Source organism: Doryrhamphus excisus, linkage group LG4 (assembly GCF_037039965.1).
Source record: "Doryrhamphus excisus strain RoL-2023G ecotype Guam linkage group LG4, RoL_Dexc_Guam_v1.1, whole genome shotgun sequence".
Taxonomy (NCBI): domain Eukaryota; kingdom Metazoa; phylum Chordata; class Actinopteri; order Syngnathiformes; family Syngnathidae; genus Doryrhamphus; species Doryrhamphus excisus.
In genome coordinates this window covers 17,647,501-17,674,005 of record NC_136360.1, presented here as the reverse complement: position 1 = coordinate 17,674,005, position 26,505 = coordinate 17,647,501, and the positions used below count along the sequence as shown (strand labels likewise).

General features: G+C 39.4%; 2 protein-coding genes across 4 annotated transcripts in view; one reads left to right on the top strand and one right to left on the bottom strand.

Moving 5' to 3' along the window:
* Positions 1–95: 95 nt before the first annotated feature.
* Positions 96–26,505, top strand: part of psmd1 (proteasome 26S subunit, non-ATPase 1) — a 39,777-nt gene continuing 13,367 nt past the window's right edge. The window contains exons 1-19 of the mRNA XM_058072783.2: positions 96–201; positions 594–637; positions 719–792; positions 1,840–2,009; positions 2,105–2,313; positions 2,403–2,546; positions 2,638–2,864; positions 2,935–2,995; positions 3,078–3,206; positions 3,333–3,421; positions 4,010–4,088; positions 4,662–4,835; positions 4,920–5,031; positions 6,434–6,630; positions 7,011–7,106; positions 7,337–7,401; positions 21,519–21,633; positions 24,182–24,298; positions 24,779–24,881. Coding sequence (XP_057928766.1) covers positions 186–201; positions 594–637; positions 719–792; positions 1,840–2,009; positions 2,105–2,313; positions 2,403–2,546; positions 2,638–2,864; positions 2,935–2,995; positions 3,078–3,206; positions 3,333–3,421; positions 4,010–4,088; positions 4,662–4,835; positions 4,920–5,031; positions 6,434–6,630; positions 7,011–7,106; positions 7,337–7,401; positions 21,519–21,633; positions 24,182–24,298; positions 24,779–24,881 — 2,221 coding nt within the window. The 5' untranslated portion in view covers positions 96–185. The remainder of the gene's footprint in view (positions 202–593; positions 638–718; positions 793–1,839; positions 2,010–2,104; positions 2,314–2,402; positions 2,547–2,637; positions 2,865–2,934; positions 2,996–3,077; positions 3,207–3,332; positions 3,422–4,009; positions 4,089–4,661; positions 4,836–4,919; positions 5,032–6,433; positions 6,631–7,010; positions 7,107–7,336; positions 7,402–21,518; positions 21,634–24,181; positions 24,299–24,778; positions 24,882–26,505) is intronic.
* On the bottom strand, positions 9,258–16,335 carry htr2b (5-hydroxytryptamine (serotonin) receptor 2B, G protein-coupled). Of its 3 annotated transcripts, none has more exons than XM_058072785.2 (3): positions 16,083–16,335; positions 12,362–12,562; positions 9,258–10,821 (listed from the first exon to the last, which is right to left on the bottom strand). In XM_058072785.2, the coding sequence occupies exons 1-3, from the start codon at positions 16,234–16,236 to the stop codon at positions 9,860–9,862; spliced, it is 1,317 nt and encodes a 438-aa protein (XP_057928768.2). In that variant the 5' UTR covers positions 16,237–16,335; the 3' UTR covers positions 9,258–9,859. The 3 variants fall into 3 exon arrangements, with proteins under 3 accessions (XP_057928768.2, XP_078646428.1, XP_057928769.2); XM_078790302.1 differs by lacking the exon at positions 16,083–16,335 and adding an exon at positions 13,944–14,374; XM_058072786.2 differs by lacking the exons at positions 12,362–12,562; positions 16,083–16,335 and adding an exon at positions 13,944–14,374.

Below are 26,505 nucleotides of genomic sequence, written 5' to 3'. Positions count from 1 at the left end.
AATATGGGAGGTCCTAGTGGCTGGGACCTCCGGCTTCGTCAAATAGAAGTTAGCAACAGCTACGTCAGGATTTCGCTGTTGTGCATCTGCAAATAAATAACTAACTAACTAACTAAATTAGACAAGTTCTCACGTAAGATTTATAACTTTTGAGTCGGAGTAGAGGAGCTAATACTTCGCCCAGCATGATAACATCGGCGGGTAAGTCGTTAGAATCTACATTATTGAGCTAGCCGCAACTTTAGCTAGCCGCCATTGATTTAGCTGAGTCACACAGACCACTGGCTGCTGTTTGTTAGCATTTAGCGTGTAATGGGTATCTTAAAACCGTATCTTTTTGTATAATCTCACACTTATGTTTTTGTAAAACGGCAGTATTTGGGGTCAACATTCGAGTATAGAGACGAATATCCGTTGCCGTGCAGTAAATGTCTTATTATTGGGAAATATTTGGTCATACGATTCTTGTGTTAGCACTCAGTAAAATAAAATGAATGAACATAACACTGCCCTTACTGTTGTGTTGTTATGCTTAAATACTATACCAAGCCACATATTGACACATAATGTCTTCCCCCCCCCCCCCCCCCCAGCTGGAATTATTTCCCTCCTTGATGAGGAGGAACCACAACTCAAGGTAAAATGTCCAAGTCCAGGTTTCCACTAGTCCTATGAAATGTATATGTATATGTATGACGAATCAGAATTTTATTTACAGGTGTTTGCACTGCAGAAGCTGGACTACCTTGTCAATGACTTCTGGGCAGAAATTTCAGGATCTGTTGACAAAATGTAAGTAGCACCATAGTGTAAGGTGCAACACACTTTTTAACAAATAGCAAAACAAATCCGACCATCTGGAAGGGGATTGTACCCCTGTTATAGCGTTTATTGAAATATTGGCTATACTCCTGTAGTACACCTTTTCCTTCCGTCTGGTAAGCATCACAGGCCTCTACATTAAAAACAAAAATTTCTTCCTTATATGAAATTAATCCTTAAGGCAGGGGTCTCAAACTCAATTTACTTGGGGGCCACTGGAGCTAGGGTCTGGGTGAGACTGGGCCACATCAGGTTTTCAGAAAAAAAAACGCATTTATTAAAAACAGAAAAATATACAAACTTTTTCAGTGCTTTGGTTCCGATTTTCTACAATAAAAGCACTGATAAAACATTCCACTGTTCTCAAATATCTTACTTTTTATTTTTCTGCACAAAATAAGTAAATAAGTAAAAGTAAGTAAATAAATATAATAATAATAATAAAACGACAAATAATAAAAACTTAAGAAACCACATATAGTTGGTGGGTAGACAAATTATTTTTTTCAGATCAAAATTAACAAAGCATTATTAGAGCCCGGTAGACATGACAAAACACGACTATAGTCACATTTATACCCTTTTTATTTACAACATATTGCGCAACTGCAGGGTCTTGAGACACATGCTAACTCGCAAACTAGAGAGCTAGCGACCTAAACGGTAGCCTTCAAGTTATTTCCTTTCAACTTAAATAGCCAAAAACTTACCACTTCCACACTGATAGGGAGGATAACTATTAACAGTTATTTAACCTTTAACATGAACATTAATCAAACGTAATAATTTTTTTTGGGTACATGATACCATACAGCATCCATATCAAACTTGCGTGGGCCGCACTAACATTAAACTTTCATATCAAGGCGGGGGCCTCAAATTAGTGCGTGTTTGAGACCCCTGGTTTACATGTTTTGTACCTCTTGGCTTGCTGTTGTAATTTCTGCACACCTTTTTAAAAAATATTTATTTCTCCACTTCATGTGTTTGTCATGTGACGTTCTTTATGTCCTGTAGCGAGGTCTTGTATGAAGATGAGACGTTCCGGAACAGAGAATTTGCTGCTCTGGTGGCCTCTAAGGTTTTCTATCATCTTGGCGCCTTTGAGGAATCGCTGAACTACGCACTTGGCGCTGGCGATCTCTTCAATGTCACAGATGACTCTGAATATGTGGAAACCATCATTGGTGAGTGATGAGTCACTATATTTCTCGTGTAATAAATGTGCAATTTTCATAGGTCTACCAGACAGGTCTTGATCCACTTTTGTGTCTCTGGCCAGCCAAATGCATTGATCATTACACCAAGTTGCGCGTGGAGAACGCTGAGCTGCCTGAGGATGAGGAGAGGAAAAGTATCGACCCTCGCCTTGAGGGTATTGTCAACAAGATGTTCCTGCGGTGCCTAAACGATCACAAATACAAGCAGGCCATCGGCATCGCCTTGGAAACACGTCGCTTAGACATGTTTGAGAAGACTATCTTAGAATCGGTAACACTTCTCGTCATCCTTGAGTGCTTCCTTGAATGTTATTCTGTTTAATTAACAATTTTGTGTCTTCCTGCTTTCCTAATCTGCAGAACGACGTCAGTGGCCTCCTTGCCTACAGTCTGAAGGTGTGCATGTCCCTCATGCAGAACAAGAAGTTCCGCAATGAGGTGCTACGGGTTCTGGTGAAGCTCTATATGAACCTGGAGAAGCCTGACTTCATCAATGTCTGCCAGGTAACCAACAAATTCTCAGCTGATCCTTTGACGGACCTTTTTAGGGCTTTTCACGGCAGCTTTAATAGGTTTTCTTTCCTCCCGACTCTAGTGCCTGATATTCTTGGATGATCCTCAAGCTGTCAGTGACATCTTGGAAAAGTTGGTGAAGGAGGACAACCTACTGATGGCCTACCAGATCTGCTTTGACCTGTATGAGAGTGCCAGCCAGCAGTTCCTCTCCTCTGTCATCCAGAACCTGAGAACTGTAGGATCACCGATCCCCGCAGTTCCTGGCTCCACAAATACTGGCACTGTGTCCACTCCAGACAAAGAAAGGTGATGCACAGTGAATGTAAGAACGCAGGAGGAACTCTGTTTTTAACAAAGAAATGTTTATCGTTCTCAGTGACGCAATGGAGACAGATGACAAAGCGGGTAGCTCCCCTGCAGGAAAACAAGCAGACACGGTAAAGTCTTCTGCAAGCCTCTGTTGCGTTTTGGCCGTGAAAGCATCATTTGCATTCAACGCTCATATTTTTGCATTCATAGAAAGAAGAGCCCAAAGACCAGAACGCCAAGATGATCAAAATCCTCAGCGGGGAGATGGCCATCGAGCTGCACTTGCAGTTCCTGATTCGAAACAACAACACTGATCTGATGATCCTCAAAAACACAAAGGTATGCAGTCTGAGGGGACTGATGGGACTCAAAAGTTCAAACAGATATTTTTTTATTTGGCACAATGTGATTCAGCCTTTGTAAAAAAAAGACAAGCTTAAAATCATAAATCTGCTCCCATTTCAGGATGCTGTCCGAAATTCAGTGTGCCACACGGCCACAGTCATCGCCAACTCTTTCATGCATACAGGCACCACAAGTGACCAGTTCCTCAGGTGAGCACTTTATTTGTCCATAAGTCCCTCCTTCATTACGGCTCATTCCCTCCTAATCCGGTCGGACTCCTTTTTAAATATTTATTTTAACGTTATTAGAGCTCTCTGGATGTGAAATAACACCCCTATTGCCACCTTTACACAGCCAATATAGTTGACATAGTAAGAGAAAATCAGACAGAAATAAGACATAATGTAGACTCACACATATTAGCATTGGGAGTCACATTATCACAGATTACTTCTTATAGTGGCTATGATGTTATCAGTGTAACATTACTGGCATCTAGTGACCAGTGTAGAATAATGCGTATCATTACAGCACACACGCACCACTAACCTGTGAAAGTACTGCAACTGGTTCGATGATGATTTTACTTTTAATGCTGTATTTTAGTTAATTTAGCCATTGTTCTGCTTAAAACCAATGCTTTGACTAATAGGCCGTTGCCAACGGTGAAACGACAATGATTTAGCAAAACTTGTGAGAGCGAATTAGAGAGTAATTTGATACTTATTCTGGGGAAAAATGCTCAGTATCGGTGCCTGATGGAGCTAATCATTTGTTTTCTTGTTATTGTTTTCCAGAGAGAACCTTGAATGGCTCGCGAGGGCCACCAACTGGGCAAAATTCACAGCGACAGCGAGTCTTGGTGTTATTCACAAGGTATGTCACAGCAACACTAGGTTTTTACTAGGGATCGACCAATATCTTTTTTTTGGGGGGCGGATACCGATTTCTTCCATCACCCTTAGCCAATGGCCGATACTGCTTTTGCTCCCTCAATTTACATGAAAAAATGACCATGATAAATCTTCCAGGTCTCATGTTTAAACAAATATGTATTGAAATGTAAACACTGAACACAGTAGGATTCAGCTTTCTTAAGCACACATTTAAATGGCATTATCAACTTTAAAAGGAATAAATATTCAACACCATGTGCAAAACATTTCTGTCGTAGTTTAAATTTATCTAGCATTGATGTGATGACTGCTCCACGCAGCGTGACGCAACACAAAGCCGGGGCAGATGCCTGGCTTTAAATCATGCGGCGGAAAATGTATCGGCGAATCCACGCGCGTATCGGCCGATACCGATTTCAAGGAAAAAACGCAAATATCGGCCGATCCTTAGTTTTTACTATATTAAAGTATTTTACTATATTAAAAATCCTTAAATGTATGATACATTACAAGCTAACATGCTGTTCATGAAATTGTCTTATTTCCTCCCCAGGGTCACGAAAAAGAGGCACTTCAGTTAATGGCCACGTACCTGCCAAAGGACACGTCCCCTGGCTCTGCCTACCAGGAGGGTGGCGGTCTGTATGCTCTTGGCCTCATCCATGCCAACCATGGCGGCGACATCATTGACTACCTGCTCAGTCAGCTGAAAAGCGCCAGCAATGACGTAAGTCGGCCACTAATGCATGTTAATAGTTTGTGATGGCATTGTGCTGCTTACCTAATGGTGTGCTTCCAACTCCTTTACCAGATTGTTCGTCATGGGGGGGCTCTTGGTCTGGGTCTCGCCGCATTGGGAACCGCTCGACAGGACGTGTATGACCTCCTCAAGTCTAATCTCTACCAGGATGATGCCGTCACTGGTGCGTAGACCCAGGACAGGTTCCAATGTTTTGACAAATGTGCTAGCCCTGTGATTTCCGCGTTAGCAGAAGCATGGAATTGGCCAATAAAAATGAAATTTTACTGTTAAACGCGGAATCTGGTAGAAATTGACATAATGGTAATGATATGCTATCATCACGAAGAGAAGGAACGTTCGTGTGGGGAAATATTTCTCTGGAATCTCATCATAAACACTAAACCGCCCCCAGACACGCCCCCGGACAACCTCAACACACTTCTGGCCTTCAAAATAAGAGCGCTGTTTGCCACACATCTGTGTAAACCAGGGGTCTCAAACTCAATTTACTTGGGGGCCACTGGAGCTCGGGTCTGGGTGAGACTGGGCCGCATCAGGTTTTCCAAAAAAAAAAAAAAAAAAAGCATTTATTAAAAACAAAAAAATTTAAAAAACTTCGCTTTGGTTCCAATTTTCTACAAGAAAAGCTCTGATAAAACATTCCACTGTTCTCAAATATCTTACTTTTTATTTTTCTACACAAAATAAGATGAAAAATAAATAAACAAATCAAGAATAAAGAAAATCAATCAGTAATAAATAAATATAATAATAATAATAATAAAACGGCAAATAATAAAAACTTAAGAAACCACATAGTTGGTGGGTAGAAAAAATATTTTTTTCAGATTAAAATGAACAAAGCATTATTAGAGCCCTGTAGACATGACAAAACACTATAGTCACATTTATACTATTTTTTATTAATACATATTGCGCAACTGTGCTCTGGGTCTTGAGACACATGCTAACTCGCAAACTAGAGAGCTAGCGACCTAAACGGTAGCCTTCAAAGTTATTTCCTTTAAACTTAAATAGCCAAAAACTTACCACTTCCATACGGATAGGGAGGATAACTATTAACAGTTATTTAACCTTTAACATGAACATTAATCAAACGTAATAATTTTTTCCGGGTACATGATACCATACAGCATCCATATCAAACTTGTGCGGGCGGCACTAACATTAAACTTTCGTATCAAGGCGGGGGCCTCAAACTAGTGTCCTGCGGGCCACATTTTGCGTGTTTGAGACCCCTGGTGTAAACAAAGTAAGGGTGTCATAAAAGCACCTTAGATTAATTGCAACGATGGCTACGCCTTCCGTAATCAGTACAGTTTGAGAATTTTGTAGCAACGCGTTAGCAACCAGTTAGAAAAGCTAACCGGGCTACATCCATTTCCAATTACTGGCTTAATTTGGCCAATGATGTATTGCCTCAATAAAAAGGACTATTGCATTTAATTAACAGGCATTTTATTTACCAACCCACATAGCATGCATCTTATGCTGGTAAATAAGAGTAAAATATAAAATTAAAACGGAGGGCCCTACAAAAGTGTCTTGTCTTGCCTTTTCAGGTGAGGCTGCTGGCCTGGCCCTGGGTCTGGTCATGCTTGGCTCCAAATCGGCTCAGGCCATTGAGGACATGGTGGGCTACGCACAAGAGACGCAACATGAGAAGATCTTGCGTGGCCTGGCTGTGGGGATTGCTCTGGTCATGTACGGGCGCATGGAGGAGGCCGACGCCCTGATTGAGAGTCTCTGCAGAGACAAGGTAAGACTGGACAAGTGTTCACTGTCATCCCCCACCTTGGCCGTTTTTCATTTATTCATTCAGTGACTGTTGTGTGGATGACTATGGTCTATTAGTCCAAAAAATGTATTTAAGGCAAATATTGTGTGTTCTTTATTAACCTAAATTAACCGTTTTCAAGCGTAAAGTTTCTAAATTAACTAAAATACAAATATAGTTTTAGGCAATACAAGCAATTGATAAACTGTAGTGTATACGGCCACTAGGTGTCACTAGAAACGCTTCATATGTAAATAATGTGTTGCCAAATTAAGACAGCCAAATGTGGGATAACGAGTCAGATGTCGAGTGTATGAGCTTAAAATGCAGACCAACATTCTGAGAGCACCTCTAACTTGTAGGACCCCATCTTGCGGCGGTCCGGGATGTACACCGTCGGCATGGCCTACTGTGGCTCTGGGAACAACAAAGCCATCCGACGCCTGCTGCACGTCGCTGTAAGTGTTCATTGGTGTTTGACATCACGTGTAGATAAATAACACTTGTGTGAAATTAAATGCAGGTCAAGCTTTGCATGTTTTTAAAGTTTCTCCTCAAGATGGCACCTTCTGCACGCTAATGTCACTATAGATGACAGCCTATAGTAGCCGTAAAGTGCCTACAACAGGATCATTTGCAGGGTTTAAGTGCTGCTCTATTCTGACTCCTGTCTTTTGTCTTCATGAAGGTGAGTGACGTAAACGATGATGTCAGGAGAGCTGCCGTCGAGTCCATTGGATTCATCTTATTCAGGTAAGCACCGGACAGAATGACTTGCGATGTCATCTCTATTAAACTCATTCGCATGAAAGAAAAAGTGACTCCGCTGCCAAGGAGGCTGACATTTCTTAATAAGTTTAGCAGCCGGATTGCTGCTGTTTTCTTCCATTAACTTACTAGCATGGTAGTCCCTGTCGCTTTTCTACCACAAAACAGCTTACAGACTCCCATATTTTAATTCTTTGGTATATTAATGTATTTAATTCCGTTGGGGGCGGGGGGAGCTGCATATGTGAACAAATATTCTTTATAAAGTCCATGGACTAGATAATGAGTGGTGAATTTGGCCTCTGAATGGAAACACATGCAAAAACATATGCAAACTTCTGTATTCAATTCATATTTTTCTCGTAAAACCACGCATAATGCTCTGATTAGTAATGACCATCCCACAGAAAAGACACCCTGTTTTGTATGCGGTCAACTGTGTTTTAATTTTACTTTTAGGGTTCAAATTCACATGAACAAACTTAACACAGTTCTCTGTGCCCACTGCACTTGTGTTTGTTAGTTTCTTTTGGCTTTTACCGCAGCGGATCTTTTGATTTGCGCACCGATTTTGGCTTGAGCATTTTATATTCCGGATGCCCTTCCCGACGAATACCAGTGATGCTTACTCGTGGAGATTTGAACCGTCCGAAGTCCAGAATGCTAACCACTCCCCCACAGAGGCTCGCTCGTTGAATTTGCGTGTTGCCCGTTAAAATTATGTTTACATTGCTCTGACTGTATTTTTGGTCTTCTCAGTTGTTGGTGAAAAAAAAAAAAATTAAAAATTAATGTTAAAAGTTAAAGAAAATGTAACTAGTAGCATCACAAAATATTTTGTTCTCCATGATTTATTGCCTTTATTTAAAGGATTTTTTTGTATGCTACATGGCTGTCCAAACCCGCGTCAAAAATTTCTGACAGTACAAAATCCATCATATCCAGACTGTTGTGTGGCCTTGAAAAGGTAGACCTGATTTCCTGACAAGATGCATATTTAGAGTCTAAAATAACTGCATGTTGAACTGACTTTACACAATGTAAACAAGCACATTTTAAGTCAAAACTACCATTTTATGGAGCGTTTCATGAGCATGGTGTGAGTTACCTTCATTTTCTATTTTAGCTCTTTGTGCTTGCACAATGTTTTGTGGTGAAGTGATGTAAACAAACCATGTGCATCGCTTCAGATGTACAACAGAAAGCTGTTTTTTTTGTTGTTTTTTTTTTATTCCAAGGGAAACACTACATTACAAAGTAGGGGTGTCCCGATACAACTTTTCCGCTTCCAATTCTGCTATTGCAGCCTTGAATATTGGTCGATTCAGATATTGATTCAATATCAGCACAGATAATACGTACTTTTATGACTTGTTTAGTAGCGTGGAATGTTAGAAACGGCTTGATTAAGTGATATTACTCAAACAGCAGTAACAGTATGTATGAAGAAAACTGACCCATTTACTTCTTGATGTATCTGGTGTATAGTTTCATCGTCAATAGGCGCAATGTAGTGAAGCTCCACCTTCTAAATGATGGCTGGCTCGCTACTCTTACAGCCAAATTACTTTTTGTTGTCCCATGGGAAGTTCTCACTTTGCAAATGTTTCAAAACACTGATGAGATTTGTCGTATTAAACTTCCCAGTTTGTGTGCCACCACCTTCACTTGTGCATGACGGCTTTTTCAAACTTAACAAAAAAAAAAAAAGCACCCACACAGCTGACATCACTCCTAATCCTTGCTAAACGATCACATGGGTTCTGCACGCTTCATAGAAATGCTCATGCAGGCTTAAATGCCGGCTGATATTTATAGGTCTTGGGCTGATACTGACACGCGGGGGCATGATACTGGGCCTGATACCAGACAAACCATGTGATGATCTTATTATCACATACTATTTAATCATGAGCTTATTATGACGTACTATTTAATCAAAAGACCATTTTGTTTCCAGAAAATTTTCAGTTTATTACATGTATTATATCTAAACAGTGTAAACTGTGTGTTCACGTGCTGTTCTCTGATTGGTTGTTTCACGGGCACGATACCAGAGCAGCGCGCTCTGAGTGGACAGCTACGGGGGCTGATATTGGACATGGTTAAACTCTATATTTTATCAGTATCACTGCCCTGGGCTTTGACACAGTATCATTTCGGCCTTTTCCCGTATCATTCATGGGCGCTTTCTAGGGTACAGGGCCAATTAATACAGTAGTATGTGATAACATCAAATATTGTTGTTTTTTTTGGCTGCTATCGGCTCCGTTGATATCAATGTATGATCGGGACACTCCTATTCCAAAGTGCCACGTAACACAATCCAATCAATCCAGCTTATAAAGTTGATGGCGGTGAATCATTTAGTCTTTAATGAGAAGAAAATGTTTGCACCGAGCCATTTCCGCGAAGCTTTCATTTTAATTGGTGTGTTGTACTTTCATAAACGGCTCACATATTCTTCCTGCTTGGCGTCGTAGTTTTCAGCCAAGTGCACCGAGTCTAACAAAACGAGACGACTTGGTTGAACAGGTGACTGTTGCCGTCTCGCCGGGCTTTGGTTGCTCACTGCCCCGATGCCGTTCTTCACGCCCCGCTTCATGAGCAGTTTGGAGTTTTCTGCCATGGATGATTTAAATGAAATTCCCGTGAGGGTCCGATTTGCGGTCGAGGTTTTTGGATCCCTGTCTGGCCGATGCCTTGTGCAGGTTTTATAATTACAAGTAATGTAGCGTGTGAACGCTTCTCGGAACGTCTTGTTGAAGAGTGTGTAAACCAGCGGGTTGATCCCCGATGACACGTAGCCCACCCAGACAAAGATCTCCATAAGCCGGGAGATGATGTTGACATCGCAGCTGGTACACAGCACAGATGTGACGTTGGTAATGAAGAAGGGGCACCACATGACGACAAACAGGAGGAAGACTATGCCCAGCACCTTCGAGGCACGTTGCTCGTTGCTTAGCGTCTGCATCGACTTCTTTCCCATGGTGGACATTCTGCGGAAGGGCATGTCCCCGCCTATTGGAGGGTTTGTTGCGCCCGCATTGGGTGTTTCTTGCATCCTGGGAAATCGGCTTTCCAGCACATTAAGCGGATCGACTTGATGCGTGGTCGCAGGATGTTCCCTTTGGAAAATGGCGGACACGGCGGTCTGGCTGCTCAAGCGCTGGATCACCTTTGACCTGAGCAAATATACCTTTTTGCGCAAAACGTGCACAGTCAGAAGGTAGATGACCATCATTATGACCAAAGGAACGAAGAATGCCGCCATGGAGCCAAACATGATGAACTCCCGAAAGGTATCAGTTTTTAGCAAGCACGTGTGGTTGCTGTTGAACGTGATGTTGTTTTTCGGATGGTAGTTCTGGAGCCCCTTGATTGGAATCGGGATTGCTATACCTGGAAAAGGATGAGAAAAATGTCTTAGTCTTATAAAATACTTTGGAAGGAAAGAAAATGTGAAAAATTAACCTCAGGGATATAATAATGGTAAAACCGTAATTAAGTCATAAGTAGGTTTTCTATGCTCAAACTACCAAAATATTCAGTGTTTTCTGTGTTGAATTCTATTTAGTGGAAATTCACACAATGCGTTTGGGTCTAGAACAGGGGTCTCAAACATGCGGCCCGTAAATTTTGCCTTGGTTTGTGTCTGTTAGCTGGTTGCTAATACATGGAAATGGGAGGCTGATGTCATCAGCAGTTGACTCCGTAGTTCTTTGCTAACTAACACAGTTGATTAAAAAGCTAAGGTCCCCGTGCACAACTGCGCAAGAGTAGGTTTTTTTGTTTTAAACCAGGGGTCTCAAACACGCGGCCCGCGGGCCAAATGTGGCCCGCAGGACACTAGTTTGAGGCCCTCGCCTTGATATGAAAGTTTAATGTTAGTGCGGCCTGCGCAAGTTTGATATGGATGCTGTATGGTATCATGTACCCAGAAAAAATTATTACGTTTGATTAATGTTCATGTTAAAGGTTTAAATAACTGTTAATAGTTATCCTCCTTATCCGTGTGGAAGTGGTAAGTTTTTGGCTATTTAAGTTTAAAGGAAATAACTTGAAGGCTACCGTTTAGGTCGCTAGCTCTCTGGTTTGCGAGTTAGCATGTGTCTCAAGACCCTGCAGTTGCGCAATATGTTGTAAATAAAAAAAGTATAAATGTGACTATAGTCGTGTTTTGTCATGTCTACAGGGCTCTAATAATGCTTTGTTCATTTTAATTTGAAAAAAATAATTTGTCTACCCACCAACTATATGTGGTTTCTTAAGTTTTTATTTGACGTTTTATTATTATTATATTTATGTATTACTGATTGATTGATTTTCTTTATTCTCGATTTGTTTTTTTATTTTTCATCTTATTTTGTGCAGAAAAATAAAAATTAAGATATTTGAGAACAGTGGAATGTTTTATCAGAGCTTGTATTGTAGAAAATCGGAACCAAAGCACTGAAAAAGTTTGTATATTTTTCTGTTTTTAATAAATGCGTTTTTTTTTTTTTTTTTTGGAAAAACCTGATGCGGCCCAGTCTTGCCCAGACCTTAGCTCCAGTGGCCCCCAGGTAAATTGAGTTTGAGACCCCTGGTCTAGAACCAGTTCACCGCAATAAATGAGGGAAGATTTAAAAAAAGAAAAAAGTAAATGTTCTGTTTTAGTTTTAGTGCCTTTTTTAGTTTGCTTATTCAGACCCGATAGCTCACCCACCCACACCATTTCCCTCCCACTGCAGTGGGAAAAGTAACTGTTTATACTGCATCTGCTTTTATTCCATCCGGCCCGTGTTTATGAGCCTATAACCCAGGTCTGTCATGGATCTTGTGTCAAGAAATGTATTTCAAAAGTGCGTCAGGGTTTGAAATTTGTCACGGTTAGGATTGCGACTGAGATCAGTGGAAACGTGTGGGGAAAGTGAAGGAAAATCCGAAGCGATATGCTTACAAATGGATATAAGCCACACCAGTGCTATCTTGCCCATGGCCTTGGCTCTGGATTTGTACTGGCTGTGCTGTATCGGCTTCTTGATGGCAATGTAGCGATCCAGTGAGATGGCACACAGGTGCATGATGGATGCAGTTGAGAACAGCACATCCAGGAAGAGCCAAATAGGGCACACAAAGTCCGGGAGTGGCCAACCAGAATCTAGACGAAAAAAATAAGCGAAGTCAATTCAAACACACACACACACACACACACACACACACACGTGCAGTTCTTGAGAAATGCTTCAAAGGGACAACGATTTATGATTTGTGTGTTCTGGTGTGAGATGTATCACGCTGATACAGGATCAGAAGTAGCACTCGAAAATCTGTGTTTGTTTATATACGCGAGGTATGACTCATGTGGAAAAAAAAGGTGCTTCATAGGCTCCTGATGGAGCTAAACACGCGTCATGTAAGATGTCCTGGAGACTTACAGTAGTGTTTATTTTCATTTCCAGGTATTCAATTGGCACAGACTTTTATTCCATCTCCAGTTTGCTGGATTATTTGAAACATAGTTTTCATTTTGTTTTCCTGGATGAACCTTATTGGTATAGAAATATTGTACTTTTTTTCTGTTCTGAAATTTATCCCACCTAAAGATTTTTAAGTTACATTATCACACTATAAATATAACACAGTAGGGAAGTGGAGGAGATAGTAGTTAAACATTTTGTGTATGTTTGCATTGTTGCATTTTAAGGTGTTAATAATAATGATAATAATAATAATAGGGCGATCGAGTGGTTAGCGCGCAGACCTCACAGCTCGGAGACCAGGGTTCAATTCCACCCTCTCGGTGTGGAGTTTGCATGTTCTCCCCGTGCATGCGTGGGTTTTCTCCGGGTACTCCGGTTTCCTCCCACATTCCAAAAACATGCTAGGTTAATTAGCGACTCCTAATTGTCCATAGGTATGAATGTGAGTGGGAATGGTTGGTCATATGATTCAACTAATTTGTCATTTTTGGAAAATCGTGTTGGGGGGGAAAGTTATGGGAATACCATCAGACAAGTATTAAGGGAATTAAATCATACGATGAGCAGCACGGCGGACGAGTGGTTAGCGCGCAGACCTCACAGCTAGGAGACTAGGGTTCAATTCCACCCTCGGCCTTCTCGGTGTGGAGTTTGCATGTTCTCCCCGTGCATGCGTGGGTTTTCTCCCACATTCCAAAAACATGCTAGGTTAATTAGCGACTCCAAATTGTCCATAGGTATGAATGTGAGTATGAAGGGTTGTTTGTCTAAATGTGCCCTGTGATTGGCTGGCGACCAGTCCAGGGTGTACCCCGCCTCTCACCCCAAGACAGCTGGGATAGGCTCCAGCACCCCCCATGACCCTCGTGAGGAAAAAGCAGTAGAAAATGAATGAATGAATGAATAATAATAGTAATAACCAAAGCAGTTACATTCATGCACTGCACACTGTTTTTGTAGTCTTGGCGATAATCACTTTAGGTGTGATTGCCCTCAGATGAAATTCTCAGTAGTATGACCCCCCCCCGCCCCCCCCCCACCGGCCCATGTTGAACTTACTGTATAGGACAGTGACCAGAGCGATGGGCATGACCAGGAGTCCCACGAGTAAATCAGCCACAGCAAGTGACATCAGAAAATAGTTGGTGGCGTTCTGCAATTTTTTCTCGAGTGACACCGCAAGGATGACGAGGATGTTTCCTCCAATGGTTGGAATGATGACCATGACAATAAGCAGGGCAGCCCACTTCAGCTGAACACCAGGGGCTTCCGATAGCGAGCTGTCAGCTCCCAGTGGAGCCACGACTGACTGGGACATTGTGCTGCAGAGGTTCCAGCAGGCCTTATAGTGGGTCCGGGCTCTGATCCTTGTGGTTTCGCAGACTCGGTCAGCATTGTCACTGGTAGCCACAGATAAGAGAAGATGGTATGGAATAAAGCTCAGGGGTAGTGCGCCAGATGCCACATCCCCTTGTGCAGTGTATCATCACAGATAGTGAGCCACTTCTTCTGTGCACAACAATATGAAAAAAGCAGGTGTAGGCTTCCAAACTTCAGTGTTGCTAATCCATACATGTGAAGTATTTCCACATGCGGTGGAAAATGAGGATTCCTGCTTGTAACTCCGTTCTCCTCAACTGTTAATATCCACTCTTTCCACCTAAGAGGGCAAACATGTCTGTCAGTCAAATGCCTTGATAATGAATGGTAGAGGGACTTCCTTCATTACAGTGGAACCTCTGTTAGCCTACACCCCGGTCAGCGTTTTTTTTTTAAGCTCAAAAATTTTGCCTTGGTTTGAGTCTTGTCATGTTATTAATACACTGCATAATAATGTGTATTTATTTATTTCAAAATGTCCTTGTTAGCTGGTTGCCAATACATGGACATTGGAGGCTGACGTCATCAGCAGTTGACTCTGTAGTTCTTTGCTAACTAACACAGTTGATAAAAAAGCTAAGGAAAGCTAAGGTCTCAGTGCACAACTGCGCAAGAGTAGGCTTTTTTGTTTTAAACCAGGGCTCTCAAACACGCGGCCCGCCGGACACTAGTTTGAGGCCCCCGCCTTGATATGAAAGTTTAATGTTAGTGCGGCCCGCGCAAGTTTGATATGGATGCTGTATGGTATCATGTACCCAGAAAAAATTATTACGTTTGATTAATGTTCATGTTAAAGGTTAAATAACTGTTAATAGTTAACCTCACTATCCATGTGGAAGTGGTAAGTTTGGCTATTTAAGTTGAAAGGAAATAACTTGAAGGCTACAGTTTAGGTCGCTAGCGCTCTAGTTTGCGAGTTAGCATGTGTCTCAAGACCCTGCAGTTGTGAAATATGTTGTAAATAAAGCTCTGATAAAACATTCCACTGTTTTCAAATATCTTACTTTTTATTTTTCTACACAAAATAAGATGAAAAATGAAAAAACAAGAATAAAGAAAAACAATCAATCAGTAATAAATAAATATAATAATAATAATAATAAAACGGCAAATAATAAAAACTTATAGTTGTGGGTAGACAAATGAACAAAGCATTATTAGAGCCCTGTAGACATGACAAAACACGACTATAGTCACATTTATACTCTTTGTATTTACAACATATTGCGCAACTGCAGGGTCTTGAGACACATGCTAACTCGCAAACTAGAGAGCTAGCGACCTAAACGGTAGCCTTCAAGTTATTTCCTTTCAACTTAAATAGCCAAAAACGTACCACTTCCACACGGATAGGGAGGATAACTATTAACAGTTATTTAACCTTTAACATGAACATTAATCAAACGTAATAATTTTTTCTGGGTACATGGTACCATACAGCATCCATATCAAACTAACATTAAACTTTCATATCAAGGCGGGGGCCTCAAACTAGTGTCCTGCGAGCCACATGTGGCCCACGGGCCGCGTGTTTGAGACCCCTGCTTTATTTCTTAAGGGGGAAAATTGATTTGGTTAAAGTCGGACCTTCTGGAAAGGATTGACTAGCAAAGGTTCCACTGTTTTTAAACTTAAATTTGTTTAAATCAGTAAATATACAAAATCCATAAACCTTCGTATGTAGCTTTGTTTTACTCTTTAGCCCATCAACACATTAAACCCAAACATGGCTTAAATAAAGTGAAAAAACTATTCCAAAATTGACACTACATCCATTAACACACTGAATAGATTACACAAGTTCAAAAGCTTTCTTACCTACTTGTGAATGTGCCCCAAAAAACTTGCTCTTATATCCTTCCAAAAAGAGTTTGTGTTCACCCAAATGACAGAAAAGAGCAGCCTGACAGTCCAGCGTTAATATTTGTACCCCTCCCAAAAGAGAACATGAGACAATTCTCTCCATGTCCATGATGGGAGATTTAGTTTTGTTTCCAAAACGTCTGGCTATGCATCACCTCTCATGATGACTGCTTTAGAACTTTCAGATGTTGTGGCTTCTGCCGTGCTCGCTTCCCGCTCTCGGTCGCTAAAGACCTTACGATCTCTTTGTCATTTACTCCCCCCGACACACACACACACACACACACACACACACACACACTCCTCCTTTCCTTCTGTCTTAGAGTCCCGCTCATATGAATGTCTGTTCGCCACGTGCCACATGCTTCCGGGGGGGGTGTCATTTTCTGTGTGTGGGCTACCAAAGTGTAGTATATGTATATATACATATATATATGTAAATGTTGGTGCAGTATAAATGTACATTGGTTTTACTTGTAGATGGTAATGGTTTTATTTCATTTGAACATGCATCAGATTACAATTGAATGCATCACATAATCAGTTCTCAGTTCCAAAAGGAGTAGGAAGAAGCAAAGCTTATTAAATCCTACCCCTCCATCTGGTACTTTTAAAATCAGTTACATTTGTTCACCCCCTGCTTTCCATAATATGGTTTATGTTTTTTTTTTTTTTTAAATAATGTACCTTGTACCGAAGTACGAGGTGATATGACTATTCAATGACAATGGGTACCAATGGGTATTCAATTATCATTCAATGATAATGGGTACCATAGTAAGTGTCAATATAGTGATATATATAGCACATCATGACTGGTTCAAGACTCTTCATCCTTGTATTTAGCAAATTTATTTTATTTATTAATTTATTTTATTAATTTCTATTAATTTTTTTATTATTATTTTTTTTTTTGTTCCGTACCAAAACAAAATGGGTACCATAGTGTCAATATAGTGACACATAGCACATCATGAGTGGTTCAAGACTCTTCATCCTTGTATTTAGCAAACATCAACTGCTTGTATTGTTTCTTGAATTGGCTCATCGTTGTGCATTGTTTGATTTCCTTACTCAATCCATTCCATAGATTGATTCCACATACTGAAATGCTATGGCTAGCATAACGTAGTCCTAGCATAGAAGTGTTTCAAATGTACTTCTTCCCTGAGATCATATTTCCCCTCTCTTGTAGAGAAGTATTGGATGACATTTTTAGCTAATTGGTTATTTTTAGCCTTATGCATTATTTTAGCTGTTTGAAGATGAACTATATCAGCAAGTTGAAGTATTTGTGATTTTAGAAATAAGAGTTAGTATGTTCTGTGTAGGCGGCATTATGAATTATCCTTACTGGCCTTTTTTGCAGTACATTTATCGAGTGGAGATTGCTTTTATAGTTATTAGCCCATATTTCCACACAATAAGTAAGATATGGTAGAACCACAGAGCAATAAAGAGTGTGGAGTGATTTCTGATTGAGAACAAATTTTGCTTTGTTCAATACTGAAATATTTCTGGCCACCTTAGGTTGTATATTTGTAATATGAGATTTCCAGCTCATATTTTCATCTATTGTGATGCCCAGAAATGTATTTTCGTTCACCCTTTCAATGTCTACACCGTCTATTTGTATTTGCTGGTGCGTGTTTTAGTTTTACTTAGGTTCAAGGACAATCTATTATCATCAAACCATCTTTTTAGTGTGTTGACATTTTTGCGTAAAATTGATGTATAATTTGTTTTGCGCAAGCCAGTTCATCTGAATATTTACAAGACATACATTAACATTCCTTGGTGTCTGCAGCAACCAGATGAATAATTCCTTTTCCACACAAGAAAATGTGAAAAATGTTACCAGTAAACCTGTGCCTTCCCTTATGTCATTGTCTACACTGCATGCTAAAATATTTTTCCTATACCTCAACAGGGCTCGACAATAACGATGTACCCATAGCCCGGGGCAAGTTAAAACAAAATTGGGGCAAGTAAATCCAATCAGTGATATTCCCATCGAGGAAGTGCACTTTGGCATGCCATACTGCCAAGAGTTTTTTTTAAAAGCGGTTCTTGTTGGGTGTTGGTAAAACACGGACTGCGTAATTCCGGTGGTAATTTGCAAACCAATCCTTAGTTAAAATTTACCACTAAACTTACCACTTCCACACGGAGAGGGAGGAAAACTATTAACAGTTATTTAACCTTTAACATGAACATTAATCAAACGTCATAATTTTTTCTGGGTACATGATACCATACAGCATCCATATCAAACTTGCGCTGGCCGATAAATGATGCAAGTTCGGGCAAGTAGTTCTCACCTTAAGGATTCCCCATGGGCAAGTAATTTTTGTTTTTAATGTAGAGCCCTGCCTTCAAGGTTGCCAGTATGTATTAAACACGGTACTTTTTACAGACCTTTCTGTATATTGGCTGTCCAGGTATGTTCAGCTTTTATTCAGGTGATTGCCTCCAACGGTCAGGAAGCTTGCTAAAAGATCTTATCTCCTAGGTGTTGCCACAAATACGTCCCCTAATCTGTTTAGTGCAGCTGATTTCCTGCCACTTTCATGTACTGCACATGTTGCCTCCAAAGGTCTGGGATATGTATCAGCTTCTGACACTCGGAACAATGTGAGGCATGCACATCGTGATTTAGCACCAATTAACCAGCGATGATACCGTACACTCGGAGGACAGCACAGTTGGTATCGGAGGGCGTCATCTGCCCACTAAAATAGAATACTTTATCCCTGGAGATGAAATCGAAAAGGCCATCTATATCTGACAATGTTTGTGATGTCAATCTGGATTATATGCTGATCTCGTATGTCCAAACCACTGGTTCTTTTCTTCAGCTGATATCTGCAGCTGTGTGTTGGAGGGATGGCACCAAGTCAATGTGCTCCCTATCCTGCTTAAGCTTGACAATGTCAGGGGTCTCAACCTCAATTTACTTGGGGGCCACTGGAGCTCAGGTCTGGGTGAGACTGGGCCGCATCAAGTTTCCCCCCCCAAAAAACACATTTATTTAAAAAAAAAAAAATTTAAAACGTCGCTTTGGTTCCAATTTTCTACACAAAATAAGATGAAAAATAAATAAACAAATCAAGAATAAAGAAAATCAATCAATTAGCAATAAATAAATAAATATAATATAATAAATAATAATATAATAAAACGGCAAATAAAAACTTAAGAAACCACATATAGTTGGTGGGTAGACAAATTATTTTTTTCAGATTAAAATTAATAAAGCATTATTCGAGCCCTGTAGACATGACAAAACATGACTATAGTCACATTTATACTCTTTATTTACAACATATTGCGCAACTGCATGTGTCTTGAGACACATGCTAACTCGCAAACTAGAGAGCTAGCGACCTAAACGGTAGCCTTCAAGTTACTTCCTTTCAACTTAAATAGCCAAAAACTTACCACTTCCACATGGATATGGAGGATAACTATTAACAGTTATTTAACCTTTAACATGAACATTAATCAAACGTAATAATTTTTTCTGGGTACATGATACCATACAGCATCCATATCAAACTTGCGCGGGCCGCACTAACATTAAACTTTCATATCAAGGCGGGGGCCTCAAACTAGTGTCCTGCGGGCCAAATCCGCGTGTTTGAGACCCCTGCCTTAGAGAATAGCACAGACAAACAACATAAGTTGCATTCGTGGACATTTCATTTTTTTCCCCCCAGGCAAAGATCCACCAGTTGAGAATCAGTGTTCTATACTAAGTGTGTGTTCAATATCTTACTCTATGGAAAACATTCAAAGCAGAGCTCATTTTTTAGCTCTTAAATATAAGGGCGAAAGGATGTGCAAATCATTGCCTTTTGTCTTTCATAACATCAAGCACATTATTTCATTGTTCCCTGTCATGGTTGTATACAGAAACGGATTCCTTCTTCATGAAAAATGACCCAAACAGCCAAATCCCTAACACTGTCAGATCTACGGTCTGGCTAGAATGATTTGAGTCCATGTGACTCATTTGTTGAGTGCCTGAAGCGAATTCTTTGGAACAAATCGCGTTGACAGACTTTGCATACATTAACAATTACATACAGTTTTATAAATTGAGGTATGCCTCAATGTGGCCCGCAGGACACTAGTTTGAGGCCCCCGCCTTGATATGAAAGTTTAATGTTAGTTTGATATGGATGCTGTATGGTATCATGTACCCAGAAAAAATTATTACGTTTGATTAATGTTCATGTTAAAGGTTAAATAACTGTTAATAATTATCCTCCCTGTCCGTGTGGAAGTGGTAAGTTTTTGGCTATTTAAGTTTAAAGGAAATAACTTGAAGTTTAGGTCGCTAGCGCTCTAGTTTGCGAGTTAGCATGTGTCTCAAGACCCTGCAGTTGCGCAATATGTTGTAAATAAAAAGAGTATAAATGTGACTATAGTCGTGTTTTGTCATGTCTACAGGGCTCTAATAATGTTTTGTTTTGATTTGCTTTGATTTTAATCTGAAAAACATAATTTGTCTACCCACCAACTATATGTGGTTTCTTAAGTTTTTATTATTTGGTGTTTTATTATTATTATATTTATTTATTAATAATTGATTGATTTTCTTGATTTGTTCATTTTTCATCTTATTTTATGTAGAAAAATTAAAATATTTGAGGACAGTGGAATGTTTTATCAGAGCTTTTCTTTTAAAATTGGAACAAAAGCAAAGTTTATTCATTTTTCTGTTTTTAATAAATGCGTTTTTTTTTTTTGGAAAACCTGATGCGGCCCAGCCTCGCCCAGACCCTAGCTCCAGTGGCCCCCAAGTAAATTGAGTTTGAGACCCCTGCCATAGATGTTTCTTTAGTGATTAATTATTATTTTTAAAATGAGAAAATAAATAAAACTAATTGATTTAAGAGATATGTTCTATAGCTCTCAGTAATAGCCAGGGAACAAAATAATTCAATTTATTATGATTCTTTTGAGGTTCATTTTACCATTTTTGGAAATTAAAATTGAGGGGTATAGTGACAAAAAAGTCCTTCATACCCACACCAAAAGCATTAAAACCAACATTTTCATAAATGAGAAAGCCTAAGAAGGTAACCAAGACATAAGAACCAAATTTGATGGTAACTTATTGTTTTTAGTGTATTTTATAGCTGATTTAATACATGGGTCAAAACCCACCCGGTAACATAAGAGATGATACCAGAAAACTAACACAAGAGGAAGGTTAAAACTACCTTTTGAACAAAGTACAGCTGAGTTTAAGATGCCATGGTATGGTATGAACGGGACACTGATCTGGTCTTTGTTTCCACTTTGTGACGCTTTGGCCGTGTCTTTTCCAGCCTGTGAAAGATGGATCCTGATGTATTTTCTTATCTTTTTTTTTTTTTTTAGAACTCCTGAACAGTGTCCCAGTGTGGTGTCCCTGTTGTCGGAGAGCTATAACCCTCACGTCCGTTGTGGTGCAGCCATGGCTTTAGGCATCTGCTGCGCTGGGACAGGCAACAAGGTGCGTTCACCGTTCCTCAACACAACTTTTCTTTGACTTTTTTTGTGGGAGTTTGGTCAAAGTACATATTTTGGATGCAGCAAAATGTGTTTGGTTCTGAATGAGATGTTATAATTCAGGAATCAGCTGAAATGTACACAAACATGCACAAAACAATGATTCACAAACGGCCTGAAATTGGCATCAGATGGTGGTTTTTATACACACACTGCTAGCGAATGCGCACAAGTGCTGTGAGCTCGCTCGCAGCCCTGCCTTTTGTCACTGAGACAAAGAGTCCGAGTGACTCACTATAGAATTCATTATTTTGCTATAGAACCAACACAGTTGGTGTTGAGACAGATGCACAGAGTGAACTCTCTCGTCATCCATCCTGTTTGGTAGAGGGAGAGAGGATGAAAACAAACACGCATGCACATGTGCATTTATTAAGACCAGCAAAATTAAGGTATTGACTGTTTATTTATCGTGCGATTTAATTGTTTTGTATTATTGTGATGGGTCTAGTGCAAGGGTCTCAAACTCAATTTACCTGGGGGCCACTGGACCTAGGGTCTGGGTGAGACTAGGCCGCATCAGGTTTTCAAAAAAAAAAACCACACATTTATTAAAAACAGAAAAATGAATAAACTTTGCTTTGGTTCCGATTTTCTACAAGAAAAGCTCTGATAAAATATTCCACTGTTCTCAAATATCTTCATTTTTATTTTTCTGCACAAAATAAGATGAAAAATAAATAAACAAATCTAGAATAAAGAAAATCAATCAATCAGTAATAAATAAATATAATAATAATAATAATAATAATAATAATAATAATAATAATAGAACTGCAAATAATAAAAACTTAAGAAACCACATATAGTTGGTGGGTAGACAAATTATTTTTTTCAGATTAAAATGAACAAAGCATTATTAGAGCCCTGTAGACATGACAAAACACGACTATAGTCACATTTATACTCTTTTTATTTACAACATATTGCGCAACTGCAGGGTCTTGAGACACATGCTAACCCGCAAACTAGAGAGCTAGCAACCTAAACGGTAGCCTTCAAGTTATTTCCTTTAAACTTAAATAGCCAAATACTTACCACTTCCACACGGATAGGGAGGATAACTATAAACAGTTATTTAACCTTTAACATGAACATTAATCAAACGTAATATTTTTTTCTGGATACATGATACCATACAGCATCCATATCAAACTTGCACGGGCCGCACTAACATTAAACTTTCATATCAAACTAGTGTCCTGCGGGCCACATTTGGCCCGCGGGCCGCGTGTGTGGGACCCCTGATCTATGGTGTTCGGGTCAATTTTGACCCATATATATTAATGTCAAGAAAAGGTAGAAAAAGTTATTGTTTTCAGTTCCAGAACTTTAGTATAAAGTGAAATGAAAAAGCAGAACAGGTCCAGATCTTGGTTCACTGTACTTCTTGCCATTCTTTCCATGATCCAAATTGTAAATGTGAAATCAGCCAATCAAATGAGTGAATTCACGTCACATGTCTGGACATTGTTTTTCTGCTGGTATACTGGAAAAGCGGTCAAAATGAGAATCCCCTGAAGCTTCCATGATGAGAAGAGGAGCTGGTTGGCTAATTGTACACTTATTTCAGTTGTGGCTCAAAATATTGCTTTATAGTCTAAAATTGCAGTTAATAAATATTTGTTTAAACATGAGACCTTGAATATTTATCATGGTCATTTTTTCATGTAAATTGAGGGCTCAAAAGCAGTATCGGCCACAAATATCGGCCCGCGCAAAATCAGCCATCGGCTAAGAGTGATGGGGAAAAAAATCGGTATCTGCATCAGCCCCCAAAAAATAACATATCGGTCGATCCCTACTGCCAACAATGCTAAGTGTTTTGGAATCACTGCTTTAGTCAATCAGTGCAAATGCCGCCTTCAATTGCAAAAAGAAGTTTGTCAAGCAATTGATGTTTGCCATATGGCCGTTTTATGGAGAGTTATGGTGTCTTGGTAGGAGAAGTAGGTCACCTATTTAGATGAATCGATTATTTTTGGAATTTGTACATCTTGGTTGGATATTGATTACTCCTGTGATCTACCTTGTGTAGAAATGAAAGAAATGAAAAACTGAGTTTAAAAACATATTGTTGCTGTTGACAATCGATGAATAATCTATACAATTAATAGGTCAATTGGCTTTATATTCTGATTAATTAAAGGATTTTATTGTCTAACATTTTTTCTGAGCTCTTTTTGGGTCACCGCTATTAATGCCCATTGAGTGAAATATATAAAATCAAAATAAAATATATAAATCATCTCTCTGTTATAGTAGGTACAAATTGTTGAACTGTCGCACTGTTGTCCCCGGCAACCAGATATGGATGCCGTTAATCTCATCAATTAGCGCGCCCTTGTTTCCTTTAATAGTCATTTTCCTGAACACATGTTCCCCTTGTTACTCTACTGTTCATTTGCATAAAACACATAACAGTATTCGCAATGCAACTGTACCTTGAAAATGAACCGAAACCTGACGTTCTTGACAATGCTTGTCTGCAGGAAGCCATCAATCTGCTGGAGCCTATGACCAATGACCCGGTCAACTACGTGAGACAAGGTGCTCTCATTTCCTCCGCCCTCATTATGATCCAGCAAACGGAAGTAACCTGCCCCAAGGTTTGTGGTACTTACTTACTGTATTGTTCAGGAATGGAATCAAATGGAAAACTGCACACTACTCCATTGAAAAGCCGAAGGCATCAGCTTTTATGAAGATGGAAGGAAAGAAATGTGTCATGGCGCACTGGAAAATAACTAGTCCAAGCCGTAACTTCACACATTCGCCCCCTTTGCAGCACCTCATATATTGTCACAGACAGTTAAGAAATGCCAGACACCTTTGCAGAGACTCCTCATCTGCACAGCAGTAGCTTCGAAAGCTAAGGTCTCCATGCACAACTGTGCAACAGAGTAGAAAGTTTGGAGGCATTATAGCCATGATATTTTTATTTTTTTGTAATTTACTGATCGGCTTCACTTACAGATGGCAGCTTTATGTCTCTTAACGTACAATGGAGGAATAATACTATACATTATATGCAGGCTTATTCATGCAAGTGAAGAAATAAAGCATCTTCTATATTCTTGTTTTTGTAGGTGAACCAATTCAGACAGCTTTATGCAAAGGTGATCAATGATAAGCACGATGATGTGATGGCCAAGTTTGGTGCCATCCTGGCCCAGGGCATCCTTGATGCAGGTCAGTATGTTTATATGGTGGTATTATGGTCTGTTCACTTTGCTTTTTTCCCCAATTTTGCATTTCCAAATAATTCACCTTAGAATCAATTAATCGTTGATTAGTAAATTTTTCTCATAGTATGATTTAATTCCCATAATATTTGTCTGATGGTATTCCCATAACTTTTCCCCCAACCCGATTTTCCAAAAATGACAAATTAGTTTGATCATATGATAACATTTAAAAGAATACTTTTTTAAATATTTTAACATGTGCTACTAAAATTACATTTTTTAAAATTCTTTTTTATTTCATTTTTCTTCTCACAATTCTGACTCTATTTCCATATTATTTTCACATAGTAAAATTTTCTCATAGTATGATTTAATTCCCATAATATTTGTCTGATGGTATTCCCATAACTTTTTCCACCAACCCGATTTTCCAAAAATGACAAATTAGTTTTATCATATGACAACATTTAAAAGAATACTTTTAAAAATATTTTAACATGCGCTACTAAAATGACATTTTTCTCATATTATGAGTTTATTCTTTTTAATTATTTCATTTTTCTTCTCACAATTCTGACTCTATTTCCATAATATTTTCTACATAATTTCTCAGAAATTACAACTTGTTTGTTTTTCACATTCATTCATTCATTCATTTTCTACCGCTTTTTCCTCAATCTTCTTATTTAAAAAAGGTCTACATAGTCTCGTAAAATGGTGACTATTTTTTTCTTTTTGGTTTATTTGTTAAATTATATTATATAATGATAGAAATCAAAGAAATCAAACTGGCACAAGCTAGCCTTTGTTCCCTCCCCTTGCTGGATGTGAAAATGTAATCACACTGTAAAACCAGCAGTGTTCAGCCAGTCTTCCACTCTGTGGTTTTGTACTTGCCTCTGTTAATTTGAGTAAGCCTCCATGCTTGACCACCCGTGCTGTGTGATTCTGGAACAGATCACATTAAGGTCCATTAGTGTCTGCCGTTTAGCACAACTCGGCCCCTGCTCGCAGCCATATGGCCCGTTGGTGTCCCGCCGGTGAGTATGTTTGTCAGATTCTGCTCGCACGGATGTTTGTGGACACGAGCGTATGGAATGGCTTTATATGTGTGAGGTCCTAACGCCGCACTCCCACTGACGCGGAACACACCCATTTTCTGCTGTATACATACACAAGCCCCTCAGTACAAGCAGGAGTGGCATGTCATTCTTTGTGCTAAGCTACAAGGAAGCCATATTCTTTTCCACATTGGTTACGCCTTGTGTTTGACAAAGGATAAAAAGCTAAAAAGCTCATAAATCAAGTCATAAATCATATGAGGCACAATCGGCATAATGGTAATGGTTTAATTTCATTTGAACATGATTGTCACAGACTAGATTACAATTGAATGCATCCCATAATCAGTTCACAGTTCCACATGTCCAAAAGGAGTAGGAAGAAGCAAAGCTTATTTAATCCTACCCCTCCATCTGGTACTTTTACAATCTGTAACTGTTACATTTGTTCACTTCCTGCTTTCCATAATACAGTTTAAGGTTTGTTTTTTTAAATAATGCACCTCGTACCGAAGTACATCCTTGTATTTAGCAAATTTAGTTTATTTATTAATTTATTTTATTAAT